This window comes from Helianthus annuus, chromosome 10 (genome assembly GCF_002127325.2).
Source record: "Helianthus annuus cultivar XRQ/B chromosome 10, HanXRQr2.0-SUNRISE, whole genome shotgun sequence".
Taxonomy (NCBI): domain Eukaryota; kingdom Viridiplantae; phylum Streptophyta; class Magnoliopsida; order Asterales; family Asteraceae; genus Helianthus; species Helianthus annuus.
Genome location: NC_035442.2, coordinates 22,927,710 through 22,942,600, shown reverse-complemented (window position 1 = coordinate 22,942,600; position 14,891 = coordinate 22,927,710). Strand labels below are relative to the sequence as shown.

Here is a 14,891-nt window from a genome sequence, read left to right as displayed (position 1 = left end):
ACTTCACATCTGCTACAATGTTTTCAGGACCGGTCCATACGTCGAACCGGTCTCCTTACCGGCCCACTGGTCGGGACGATCGAATCGGTTGGCTTGGATGTACTAACCGAGTTATGTCATAAATATTACAAACATAAGTAGGGTAAAATTATAAGATTCTAAACCAAATCCGGTCCAATCTCTAAAAAATTCGGTTCAACCACCCGATTTTCCGGACCAACCGCTGGTCCCCGGTCCAACTGACCGATTCGACTCAAATCCGGTCCAATAGGGTGGAGCGGACCGGCCAGACCCCCGGTTCCTGGTCCAATCCGTCGGTACTGGTAGTCCACCTTTGAATTCACTGGTAGTCCCACCTTTTAAGTATTTTTCTCTCACTGCACCTACGTTAAAAAACTTAACGGAGTTAAGTTTTTTCTGAATTACAAACTAATGTTTTAGTACTTTTGATCAGAACGAGGATACAAGTCGATTGATGTAAAATTTACCTTGAAACGGTGCTCAAAACGACAAAAACGGTGCTTCAATTCGTGTGTTTAAACTTCCAATTAACAAAAATCAAGTCGTTTGGAGCTTTGATCGAGATAAGTTTTACATCAATCGACTCGTATCATCGTTCTGATCAAAAGATCTAAAATATTAGTTTGAAATTCGAAAAAAACTTAACTCCGTTAAGTTTCTTTTACCGGGGTGTAATGAGAAAAAAAACACTTAAAAAATGGGACTGTCAGTGATAATATACTAAGGTGGGACAACATTTAAGTAGGATTATTAACATCTAATTTCCTTTTATTTTTTTAGGTTTACTTTTTAAAGAGTCCATTTGATATGTTATCTTTTTATCACTATTACATTTTTACATGTTATTCAACTTGATTGATGTTCCTTTCGATAGCTTTCTTACATATTAATTATTATGTACAATTGTACATCCTAAATAGCTTTACTGTAAAAGTAGTGAAAATTGTTAGTGTATTAGAATATTTACCTCTCCAAGTTATTTTGTTTTAATAATTTTTGTAGTCGCATTAATACATTGATTATTGGTAAAATTTCGGAAAAAAAAAAGGATAAATAAATCTTGCTTTGACATTATACAATTTCAATATCCCATATGTTTCATTATTTAGTCGGTGGTGTAATTAGCTTAATCACAAATCACAAAAAGTTTGTTTCAGCAATATAACAGATTAGATGTAAATTTATTATCAGAGGCTTTAATTATTTTTTAGGTTGTGACGAGATGTTTATCAAGTATTGGGCCAGTTATCTTACCAAATGATATGACTAGTTAAGCCCGATGTGTAGTAAAGCCCAAACAAACTTTCTATTTGAATTTCTTGTGTATCCATTTTCCTGATTTCTTATAGTTTTTTACACGTGTTAATCGTGTCAAATTGACAAGTTAGCGGATTTCTACAATTTATACTTGTGTTTTTCTTTTTTGCTCTTTTCACAGATTGGATTCAAATTTGTGATTTAAGTAAGGGTTAACTTTGTTTAATTTTCGGTTTTGACAAGTAGATCAAAGAATAAATATACTTGGAAGGAAGGTTTTCTTAGCCGATGAATATTCCAGAAAGAATATTAGCCACTATTTTAGGAATATATTGAATTGTATATATTTTATATATCTCGTTTCCTTATTATACGATTGTATCATCCCTATATAAGGGGGTTTGTAAATCAATAATATTCATTCAGTTTTCATAAACTTTTATGGTATCAGAGCATTACACTCTTGGATTACCTAAACCCTAAAATTGCTGACGTTTTCGATCTCAACAAGACCCTGCTCCTCTATCAACAAGGCCCTGCTTCCGTATCAACAAGGTCTTGTTCCCTATTAACAAGGCCCTGCTCATTCACACTTCCACAGGCGATTACTTTTCACAGCCATGAACGACAAACCTGAAGCCTCTGCTGCCACCAAACCAAACACTCTGCACCCCGCCTATTCGGTTACTAATATTAACGCTAAAATCCACACCTTAGATGGCACGAATGTAACCTATTCTAACTGGGTTAAGCTGTTTAACCTTCACGTCACCGCCTACAAAGTTGCAGACCACATTGATGGCAGCCCAGCCCCTGCAAAAACAGCTCCGGATTATGATCTATGGAAGGAACTTGATGCCCTTGTAATGCAGTGGATCTTCAGCACTGTATCGGATGACATCCTCAAACGCATCATTGATAATAATGCCTCGGCACATGATACTTGGGCCAAGCTGGAAAAGATATACCTCAGTAATAAGAAGGCACGGGCTGCTGCTCTCGAAACTCAATTCTGCAACATGACCCTTGGTGCCTGTGCTTCTTTAGATGACTATTGTCAACAACTTCAAAGCCTTGCCTCCCAACTAGCCGATGTCAACGAACCTGTGTCTGACTCTCGGCTGGTCTTACAGCTCGTCCGTGGTCTCCCTCCCGAGTACAACACTACTGCTTCATTTATCAACAACAAAGATGCTGATGCTGATTGGGACCTTGCCATCTCTCTTCTCAAAGATGATGCTATTCGTATTGAAGCACAAAAAGGAGCTACCACTTCAGTCTTGGTAGCGCCGATCAGCAATACATCATCTTCACAGCCGGCTCTCACTACTACTGTCCCTGACCACACACCTGAACCGAACAACAGTAATCCGAACAGCAGCAATCAGAACCGGGGACGCGGACGCGGCAGAAACAACTCTAGGGGCAGCGGTCGTTACGGAAACAGAGGTGGTTCATCAGGATACGGCCGCTCTTTTTGGACTGCTGGCAACCCTTCAGCTTATAATTCTCCATACCCAAATTGGGCCTGGTGGACCACACCTCCATGCCCTTACCCAACACAAAACAATTGGCGGCCCAACCCTCCTCAGCAGTCCCAGGCCCACTTTGCTGGTTCGGGCCATTACTCGTCTCCCCAGTTCGGGCCAAACCAATATGGGTATAATGCATTGTCCCCCTCTGATTTAAGGGCAGCTTTTAACAATTTGCAAATTTGCAGATGAACCCGAATGCATCATGGAATAATGATATCATGGATACTGGGGCAGGATCGCATTCGGCACGCGACCCAGGTAAAATTGTAATTCCCACATCTTGTCCTGTACGCAGTTCAATTATGGTTGGTAATGGCACTTGTATACCAATTAGTAGCACGGGCACTGGCTTCCACACCCTACCCAACCGAACCTATATTTTGCCAAATATTCTATACAGCCCACACATAATTAAAAACCTTATTTCTGTACGACGTTTTACTCGTGATAATAATGTGTCTATCGAATTTGACCCGTTTGGTTTTTCTTTGAAGGATCTTTTCACTAAACGGACTCTTTCAAGACACAACAGTATCGGGGACCTCTATCCTTTCACTCCGCCTGAATTACCTCCACAAGCCTGCTTCATCACCACACCATCCCTCCCTTGGCACGAGCGTTTCGGTCACTCCGGGAATCAAATTTTAGATTTATTACGTCGTAATTTTCATTTTTCATGTAATAAAGTCACTTTGTCTCATGTTTGCAACTCTTGTCAACTTTCGAATAGTAAACGTTTATCTTTTTCCGCATCAAATTCTTTTACGTTTGCCCCATTTGATATTGTGCATTGTGACCTTTGGACATCACCCGTCACAAGCAAAACAGGTTACAAATATTATATGGTGCTTGTTGATAATTTTTCTCACTTTATTTGGGTATACCCACTTAAATTTAAATCCGAGGCCTTTCCCACCTTTACTAAATTTCATACACTCATTGAAACACAATTTCAAAGAAAAATCAAAACTTTTCAATGCGATCTTGGAGGCGAATTTGATAATCATGCTTTCAAAAGCTTTGCCAATCATCATGGCTAGCTATTTCGGTTCTCGTGCCCTCAAACATCCTCACAAAATGGACGGGCCGAACGTATGATCCGTCGTCTAAATGACATCATACGTGCCCTCCTCATTCACGCACACCTACCCCCTGTTTTTTGGGTAGAAGCTCTACACACCGCCTCCTACTTACACAACATCTTACCCACTAAACGCTTAAACTTTTATACACCCACATTTGCCCTATACCTTCAACTAAAACTCACTCAAATTCCATTGTTTGTCTTTGTGTCATCCTATTTCCGCTTGCCACGACCTTAAAATCCGCTTTTGGCCCCAAAAAAAATGGCCCGGCCCTTTTACACGTATAAATACTTCTTTGTACATTTAAAAACACCTAATTGACAAATTCCTTATTACAGCTCGACTCTGATTGCTATCTCTCAAACGCATACGACTCTGATTGCTATCTCTCAAACGCATATGTGCTTTCGTCGTTACTGATTCTACTAATTGATTGCTTCCACATGTAACATCTCAAAACAAGCTTTGACTACCGCATTATATCTATTCGATCGCCTCTTAATTTGTTCGATATCTAATTGTATTAGCTCAATTACCTTTTGTGTTGTGTGATTCTTTACGTCAACACTTCCACCACTCATGTAATTCCATTTAGATTGATTTGTTTTTGTTTTCGTTCGATTGCTTCTGTTTTCGCTTCAACATCTATCTGCGGCTTATATTCCATTTCTCACAATTTTCGATCTTTAAAAGAACCTGATACCAAATTTGTGGAGACCCAAGATGAAGAAAACCAGGATCTAAACAGTTTAGGCATTATCTTTAAATTTCTTAAAAGTTAGGGAAAAATTGTATATTATTTATTATTATTATTACTATGTTGTTGTTGCCATTATAGCATTATTATTTATTTATTTGTAGAAATTACTGTTATTATTGAGAGACATCATAGAATCCTAAAACCAGCAATGATTAAAAAGAGAAAAAAAAGATTCTGAAAGTTTATAATAAAGTTAAAAAAGAGAAGTTAAGTCATTCAGAGAATTGACTTTAAATGAGCATCTACTTGATGGTAAAGATCTGAACCAGAGATTTGCAGAATGGCCTCAAGGATATGATATGAAATTTGAAACCCATGTGCATCATGAGGCATCATCATCATCATGGATGTATAAAAGAGTGGATATCATCATTTAGTACCCAAAAAAAAACCATTTTTTGTGGTTCATAAACCTTATCCATTTAGGTCATCCGTAGTCATAAAGCCCATTTGGAGGCATTATGCGACACATAGTCATAAAATGACCGAATTGCCCTTCTCGTTAACAGAAAAATGGAAGAAGTTAATCCAATGGACTAAAATGGCAACGGTGAAACCTTTTTGAACCCACAGGTGAAAATCAAACTTTTAGACTAAACTGACAAAATGACCCAAATCAAAAGACTAAAATGGCATTTAACTCAAATATATATATATATATATATATATATATATATATGTGTGAACATGAAAAGAATATGAATATTGATGTTATTTGAAGATGCAAGGGGTAAAACATACAAGTTTGGTGACAAACATTATGGTGTTACAAGAATCTTTTATTAAAAGAAACTCAATACAACAAATACATTCTACAAACTCATACACCAGATGCAGCAGCATCAGAGGATCAAATATCCAAATGTAGCAGCAAATCACAACCCTTTATCACATAACCTAAGAACCAAAAGCCCAATTAAAGAAATTACTAATTTTTTTTAAAAACAAAATCTATAAAAAGACCAAAGATGACATGTTAATCAGAAACAAACCACAAGGATTATATAACAAGTAATATGTGGCACGGATACATACCTCACGAAAGATTGTACACGCCGTTTTTGTCTTTACCCATTATCCGTACGAAATCCGGCATGTCAAGCCTTTGACCAGAAACCGTTCGGTAAATATAAACTTTTTCAACAGGGGCGTTTTCGGGAAGCAAATTCAGATTTTCACGTTCGTCGATAACTTCAACGTTTAAACCAGGCATTTTCTGACCGAGTAGTTTACACGCTCCAAAACTAACAAAACACGAAGACATCCAAAGGGATCGCATTGTCAACAACTTCGAAGCGTTTGCTAGTAAAGCTTTATCACCGAACGGACAATCACGAATCTCCAGCTTCCTTAAACTTTCACAGCCCGACAAGACATGATGCAAACCTAAATCACTGTCCCCTGCGAAAGCTACCGAAAGCATGTCTAGTTTTTTAGCGTGTTTCCCGATGTATTCAAATACACGGTCTGTAAGAAGGCCCGACATTGAAAGGCGTGTAAGCTCTTTGCAGTTTTCAACTATGGAACCGAAACCAACATCCAGGGGTTCGAATGTTAGGTAATCAGGGGCGCGGGGTTCAAGAATGCATAAACGGAAACATGTTAGGTTAGGGCGGTTTTTAGAGATTGAAATTAGTGCGGAATTTGACATCTGGCGACAGAAATATAGGACGGATTGGAGTTTTGAGCAACCTTGTGAAACCGAAACGAGACCTTCTTCTGTTAGGAGTACGTTTGCATCCGCTACAAACGGGTCGGATGGGAAAACCACCAGTTCTCTTAGGTCTTTACAAGTTACAGCAACGGTGTCTAGGCCCATGTCCTCGATGTAATCTAATACCTGTAATTGCACTTTATGTTAATTTCAAAAGAAATAAAAGGATTGATATAAATATAAGAGTAAAATGCCATTTTCGTCCAAAGGTTTGTATTTCGGCATCTGGGTCTAAAAGGTTTGAAATCTTGCCATTTCAGTCGGCTCGTTAACTCCATCCATTTTTCTCTGTTAAGTCAGGGGTATTTACGTCTTTTTTTAACTTAAAGGGCAATTCAATCTTTTTCAAGGGTAATTGGTCTTTTTACATAAAGTGAAAAAGACCGAACTGCCCTTTAAGTTAACAAAAAGGTTGGAAATACCCCTGACTTAACGGAGAAAATTGGACGAAGTTAACGATCGGGATGAAAATGGCAAGATTTCAAACCTTTTGGACCCAGATGCGGAAAAACAAACCTTTGGACGAAAGTCCCAAAACTGGCCAAACCTCAGGGACGAAAATGGCAGTTTACTCTAAAATCTAAATATAAAATTAAGCTTCAAGACAGTAGGAAGATGGAATGAACTGTATTAACTGTATTAACAATTTGCATTGCTGTGCCAACTGCCACGTATGCATATGCATGATGATACGACAAAACTATTTTAACTAGTTAAGCCACTACTATCTGAATTTTCATACAGAATTAAACAGAATAATTTCAAGCTATTCCATCCATCATAACCTAGTTCAAATAATCAGACATGTCTAAGTACATATTAGTGAAGAATACATTTACCAGAATGCACAGACATGGTGTTAATGTAGCAATAACAATTAGAAGCCAGTGATAAAAAAGAATAACATATGCAGTTGGTTAAAGTAGAAACTTAAATAGGTTCGTATGCATTAGAACTTACCACTAGACGCTGCAAATTATGACATTGACTAATAACTTTGATAAGATCTGGACTTTGTGTAGTTGCATAGCTCAAGTTTAAGTAAGTAAGCTGAGAACACACGGAAAAAACAGCTGGTAGATAAGCTGGAACCACATCCCAAAACCCTGATAAGCTTTTAAGTTTCTTGCAGCCTGAAAAAGCCTCTTGTAAACTTGAATAAACATCAGGCCGGATTTCAGCTGAGTAGGCACCGGTACCGAAATCAGCGAGCTGTGGGGCTCGCTGTAGGAGCTTGGATATTTTCTCAAGGGGTACAGTGCGATTTAGTCGAAGGGTTTTCAGATTGGGTGACCTGGAAACCAACCGTTCAAGTGCTGAGAAACTAACTTCCAAACTCAAACACGCTATGTTTAGAGATTCCAGTGAGGTAAAAGAATCAGGAAAGTGACTCAGCCAATGCCCACTTAGTTCTTCAACTTCACATTCCCGTAAATCCAGTACTCTTAAGTTTCTGTATTGAAAACAAGATTAAAGAAACATATATTAATAAAAGAAAGACTTTATAAGTCGCTTGCAGAAGAAAGTATATAAACTAATTAGAAAGGAAATTGATTTATATTTTGCTAAAGAAAGTAAATAAATTCAATAGTATACGCACATACATACGACAAGAGAAAAACAATGGTATACTCAGTTCAATGAAATAAAGCAAGTAGAGCGTATAGCATACACCTTCTATATTATAATTTCCATGGCATAAAAGCTGAGCAGAATGCGAGCAACTTACATTGTGCAAGCAAAAGATAACAATTCATAGAACAAACATAACTTAAAGAACCTAAAAGTAAATAAATTCAATACTATAAGCAGACACAATTTATTTGTTATCTACAGCTAAATGTGAAATTGCTTAGTTAGACCTTGAAGTTTGAATCTGCTAATTGCAGGTCAAATATCTCCTTTAATTCCTTCAAATCTTCAATTTTTGAAATATTAAGTTTTACTGTTAGCTTTATTTGTCATCTTTAGCCAAGTATGGAATTGTTTAGTTTTTTTATTTTTTTCTGAAACGAATACTTCATTAGAACACAACTGAACCCAAAGACCGGGACGAACAAAACCAAAACAACTTACATAAGAACGAATTTACACCAATCCGACCAATTGTTTAGTTAGACCTTGAAGTTTGAATCATGTGTGACATATATAGACCTCCATTTGCTTAGAGGAAACTGATAGTTGCTTATATTAAGGTCTTGTTAGATTAGAGGCACATATTAAGTTGTTTATATTAAGGTTTTGTTAGACTAGAGGCACATACTTAATATGTGCCTCTAATATAACAAAACCTTATTAATATGTACCTCTAATCTAACAAAACCTTAATATAAGCAACTAACATTTTTCTCTAAGCAAATGGAGGTCTATATATGTGAAACAATATTCAAACTATAAGGTCTAACTAACCAATTTCACACTAACTATTCAATAACAAGTAAACCTAACACAAAAACATAATAATTCAAAAACCGAACGAATTAAACGAGATATTCAACCAGCAATTAGCATATTCAAACTTCAAACCCTAACTAAACAATTTCACACATAGCTAACAATAACAGCTAAACCTAACACAAAAACATAACAATTCATCAAAAAACCGAACGAATTAAATGAGATATTCGACCTGCAATTAGCAGCAACAGCAGCAAGTCCATCAGTACTAAACCCCTCACACGACGACAAAATCAACACCTTGAAGTTTCTAAACGCCTTAGAAACAATCTCCAAACACTCATCAGTAACCACCATCCTCTTCAACCTAATCTCCTCCAACCACGGATAAACCCTAGCAAACTCAACAATCCACGGATACACAAACCCTCCCCAACCTTCCGGCACCAAATTAAAGTCCGCAAAATGCGGTTTCCCCTTCAACTCCACCGCTTTCACCTCCGGAAACCTCCGAATCAAAACCCTAGGGTTTACAGCGTAACAATTTCCGACAAAAATCCGCTTCCGGCACCACCGCTCCATCTCATACCACGTCCTGCACACTAACGACGCCGCGTTACGGTCGTTTTGTGACGTCAGAAACGAGAACACGTGTTCTAGCACTTCTTCTGGAAACGAGTACGTCATCGCCGGAAAAGGTTGCCGGAAAAGTGGCCGGTGAGGCGGTGGATGGTGGTGTGAGGTTGTGAGTGTGTGTAGTGTGTGAAATAGGTTCAGATCTGAGAGGATTTACGCCATTAACGAGCTTTAGATCGAAGTGTTGGTACGTTGAAGATGAGAGAGAAAGTTAGAGAGAGAAAATGAGAGATAAGATTTTAATATGTCGTGTGATAGATAAAAGTGATAGGTCAGGTTAAATACGTAGGGTGATATAGTGGTTTGAACCTTTTAGTTTGAGGTGTTTATGTTTATAGACCTTGGTTTTATGTTTAAATTTATACCATTCGACATGAAAAAGGGCAATTACAAAGCAATGGCAGGTAGTCGGGCAACAAGTTGCGCCGCCACCCCCTTTTGAATAGAAAAACCAATTCTACTAAATACAAAGTTTGAAACCTTTAGCGACGAAGAATTACTATTAACGACTTTTTGAACCCGATTCAAGAGTCGTACAGCGTCAGGAGCGAGACCACCAAAGGTATCAAACGCAAACGGGACAAACACATGTTGATTCTCCCGGCAAGCTTTGTCATGTTTTGCCACTTTGCTCGCCTCTGCCTTGAGCACCGCTTGCCCTACGACAAAGCCCTTGTCCTTGAGTCCGACAAGGGGGGAGACTCCAGTTAGATCTACACAAGCGTGTTTCCCCCCTTCCCATCCAAACACAAGGATGTCCGCCGGGCGTAAAGTGGACCTCCCCTCTAAAGGGTCAGTAAGGAAATTTACTGAAGCCTCCTTTTTGGCAGAGATCCCGGCCCGCTTAAGAACATCACATAACACATCTCTCACCCAATCATGCCGATATTTAAACCCTGGTAGCTCTTTACAGTGGATCGCGTGCTCGCCGAAAGAATCCAAACACGCTTTGCGGCATACCGGACATGGCTCGTCAACTGGGAACAAAGGAATCATCAGTCGGTATCTAAGGATAGCACGGTATTCCACAGCCGACATGTGTTGCCCCAAGCCTTCAATTGGTGTGACAGACAGAAAATCCTGAGCGTGTGGGGCACGTAGACATTCAAACACAGCTCTTTGCCGAGGGGATAAAACAAACTTCTCTTCAAACCTCTTGACAATTTCTCCATATAAGGCATTCGCCAGAATTTTCTGGGATTTAGGAGGGGCGGTGTCTTTAATGTAGAAACCGCCAATATCAAGGTCGGGAAGAGAACTATGCAAAAGGTCCAACGCACTCTTGTAATCGGAGTCTAAAACATCCCCACCACATTCTCGGAGTATGTGGTCTTGCAAACCCCAAGATTGGGCCCTTGAAGCCACGAAAGCATATGAAGAGGCATCCTCGGCCGTACAAATCCCTAAGCCTCCGAACCGGGTCGGGAGAGAAGCCAACCTCCACTGGAGATCACCAAAAAAGGCACCCCCACAAACAACAATATCCTCTAATGCTCCCCGGAGGCCTTCATCAAAAACAGAGACAGCTCCCCTGACCAAAGAAGGTTGACACGTTCGAAGACCAAACAACAATTTAGCAACACTCATACAAGAACGAAGTAAGAGGAGCTCGCTCTGAGGGTCCCGTAGGCGTTTAAGGCACCTCATCAGCTCGACTGCACAGTTCGCTCTTTTAAAGAAACACTTAAAACTTTGTGTCCATTGAAACATTTTACATTGTCCGTTACAAGGGTGTGCGTGTGTTGGTTTCGGTCGGTTTTGACTCAAGACCATAATTATAACTGTGATGTCGATTAATGAATAACTGTAATCATAACTGATTGATTATGGTGATTTTGGTTAATCGGTTTTGAAGGTTATAATAGATCGATTAATGGTGGTTAACCGTTAATTTAGGCCTAGCTAAAAATAGCTATTTTTTAACATGAAATAAATTGTTGATACATATTTCTATATATTAATGTATTAAAAATACATATATTCTACAATATTAATATCGATTATTCAAACAAAGTAATATTATATATTCCATAAATTCATATAAACATTCAAACAAAATGATATGAAATAACCCATAACCACTAAAAACGTTCAAACAAAAGCATCACATACTTAAAAGATTGTGAAAAGTCCTAAATTTGACAACAATTTTACTATATGTCGGTTCGATTCGGTTATGGTGAATATGGAAACAACGATAACCATAACCGACCTGTTACTTTCGGTTTTCCGAAAAACCATTGACCGACCCACCGGTTTTTTATTTGGTTCAGTTTTTTCAGTTTGGTTTTATTAGTTAATTTGGTTATGAGTCGATTCATTTGGTTTTTTGCACACCCTAAAGGAGAAAAAATAGATAAAATAACTAAAATTCACTACATCAAAGTCTCAAAATTTTAAAGAAATCTAAAGTGGCCCTCTATATTTAAAAGTTTGCTATTTATCAATCGGGATAACTTTGTAGAACTAACCAAGTTTTAAAAATGTTTCAATTAGGTCACTCAAGTTCCAATCAGGTCATTCAACATTCATTTTTCATTAAAATTAACGGTTTTTTCATTCATTTCATTGGTAACCGTGATGATGTGTATTTTTGTTTTTTTTTAATTTTATTTGATGCTAACGTTGAGTGATGATATGAATTTTAACTTGTTTTTAAAATGTTTGATGTAGTTAGAGTGTTTTTTTTAATAAATATAACTTTATATCTTAGAATAATTCGACCACAGCATCTTATGATTCATTTTTCTCTTGACACATGAAAAAAGGACATGACTCGATTTGAATTTTAAGTTATCTAATTGGGACAAAAAAGATACAAGTGACCTAATTAGAACCCTTTTGAAATTTGGTTACTATTCTGTGACTAGGCGTCGATTAATCGTCGGCTAGTTTTGATTAATTGTCGATTAATCTCAATTAATCGCTAGTCTCCACCTCACCGGCGGACTAGTGACTAGGGATTTCTATAACCATGCATAAATCTATATATTGTGAGTACTAGGTTATGGCCCCGTGTGTTACACGGGTTGATTAATAAAAACGATATATTTTATTATTTGTATATACTTATTATTTTTAATCTACTCTTGATAGTTTTGATTGAACATACATGATAAATTCATAAATTATCATTAATAACATTGAATTTCATGGGACAAACCTCTAATAACATAAAATTTCATGGGATAAACCTCTTAAAATTATAAAATAGAAACAAAGTCATCAAAATTCACACCAACAAAATTGGGGAAAAGTTGAATTAAAAAAAGAAATATTAGATTTTAATAATCTCAACTATTCGTCGTTGGCCGCTAGCAGTTCCAATTTAAAAACCGGCTGTCCCAACTATTAACATATTGGCTTCCAATGGACACTGACTAACAGAACCCTAATGTTGTTAGTCTCCGATCGCCGGAAAAGGTTCATAAAGGTCCGATCTAAGGTTACAAAAAGGTTTGGGACGAAAATGTTGAGTTTTCCGGACAAAAAGAAGTTTTCCGGCGATGAAAGAATTTACAGCGACCTCAATAATTGGAGCTTTTAGTAGAAAAAGGTTCATTTACATTTTTAAATTAAAAATCTAAAACATTAGTAGAAGCCATGAGTTACGTATTCTTATTTTATTATAATTCAATTTTATTAATCACACTATAAAGACATGATAAATATAAATGGAAAAAATAGTAAAAGATAAAATTGAATTTCATGGGACAAACCTCTAATAACATTAAATTTCATAGGATAAACCTCTTAAAATTATAAAACAGAAACAAAGTCATCAAAATTCACACCAACAAAACTGGGGAAAAGTTGAATTAAAGAAAGAAATATTAGATTTTAATAATCTCAACTATTCGTCGTTGGCCGCTAGCAGTTCCAATTTAAAAACTGGCTGTCCCAACTATTAACATATTGGCTTCCAATAGACACTGACTAACAGAACCCTAATGTTGTTAGTCTCCGATCGCCGGAAAAGGTTCATAAAGGTCCGATCTAAGGTTACAAAAAGGTCTGGAACGAAAATGTTGAGTTTTCCGGCCAAAAACTTGAGTTTTCCGGACAAAGAGAAGTTTTCCGGCGATGAAAGAATTTACAGCGACCTCAATAATTGGAGCTTTTAGTAGAAAAAGGTTCATTTACCTTTTTAAATTAAAAATCTAAAACATTAGTAGAAGCCATGAGTTACGTATTCTTATTTTATTATAATTCAATTTTATTAATCACACTATTATAAAGTAAAGACATGATAAATATAAATGGAAAAAAATAGTAAAAGATAAAATTCATAGATTAAAATAATATATATTCTTTATTTGAGTTTTATTAACAAATATTATCTAAATCTATTTGTTTAGGATATATTCTTTATTTGAATATTATTAATAAATATTATCTATATGTATATGTTTAGGGTAAAAGATAAAATTTATGGATTAAAATAATATATTTTTTATTTAAATCTTATTAACAAATATTATCTATATCTATTTTATTTAGGCGGGAAAAAATAGTTGAGATCACCTAATAGAGCGCCATGTGTCCTCATATGATTTACTTTATTATACGTATAGATATAAAACCAAGAAAAAACAATAAAAATAAATGTTTGTGGGTAAGATAAAGACGTAGATAGAAAATATGAGATGTTTTTAAAAAAATAAACAAAGTTTAGAGAAAATAGTGTTCTTTTAGTTAAAATATTATTTGGTCCTACTATATGTTTCCATAAATTTCTAGTTTGGTAGCTAACTAAGAACATTTTTCGTACTCTATGTTTTTCTATTGTGTACTTTTTTTAAGTAATCATGTGTTTATGTATGCTTTTATTTGACTTTTATGTTTGAAGATGGCTTAGTAGCCAGGGGTCTCATTATATATATATATATATATATATCTCCTCTGAGGGTGGTCGAGGCGTACCGTGATAGAGCTTTGTGATCGGTGTAATGGAATGAAAGACTGATGCGTGCTAGTGTGTATATGTTTTAGGTATATATTTTAAGCCCTTTTTACACTTTTTAGCCAAGTTTTAAATTTGTAAAACACGATATTTACTAACACTACATACACATATGGGCAAGTGCACCCATCGTGGACGTAGTATAGTGTTGGTAAGATACGGAGGTCGTCCAAGCACACAAGAGCTTTTAGTACTGGTTTATCCTCAACGTCTAATCAAATCAAAATGTTAGAAAAAGATTTTAAAACTAAGAAAATAAAACTAACTAAATGCTGAAAAATAAAAATAAAAAAAACAGATTGACAAGATGAATCACTTGGATCCGACTCGTGTATAGTGTAACCTTTGATTATTTTCGCACTTTTGCACTTGTTTAAGAGATTATCTTAGTTATTGTAGTAGGCCCCTCTTTTGAAGGTGACGTTACCCTCAACCCAGTAGTTTGAGTCAGCAAGGATACAATCCTAAAGGGTCGGATTATTGAAAGATAATTAATTAAGTTATTAATGCAAATTATGGTAGG

The 14,891-nt window shown here is 36.5% G+C and overlaps 1 protein-coding gene across 1 annotated transcript; it reads right to left on the bottom strand.

The window, feature by feature from the left end:
• Positions 1-5,352: 5,352 nt before the first annotated feature.
• Positions 5,353-9,666, bottom strand: LOC110884203 (protein TRANSPORT INHIBITOR RESPONSE 1). Its single transcript, XM_022131886.2, has 4 exons — positions 9,002-9,666; positions 7,333-7,825; positions 5,694-6,498; positions 5,353-5,555 (listed from the first exon to the last, which is right to left on the bottom strand). The coding sequence occupies exons 1-3, from the start codon at positions 9,454-9,456 to the stop codon at positions 5,695-5,697; spliced, it is 1,752 nt and encodes a 583-aa protein (XP_021987578.1). The 5' UTR covers positions 9,457-9,666; the 3' UTR covers positions 5,353-5,555; position 5,694.
• Positions 9,667-14,891: the final 5,225 nt, after the last annotated feature.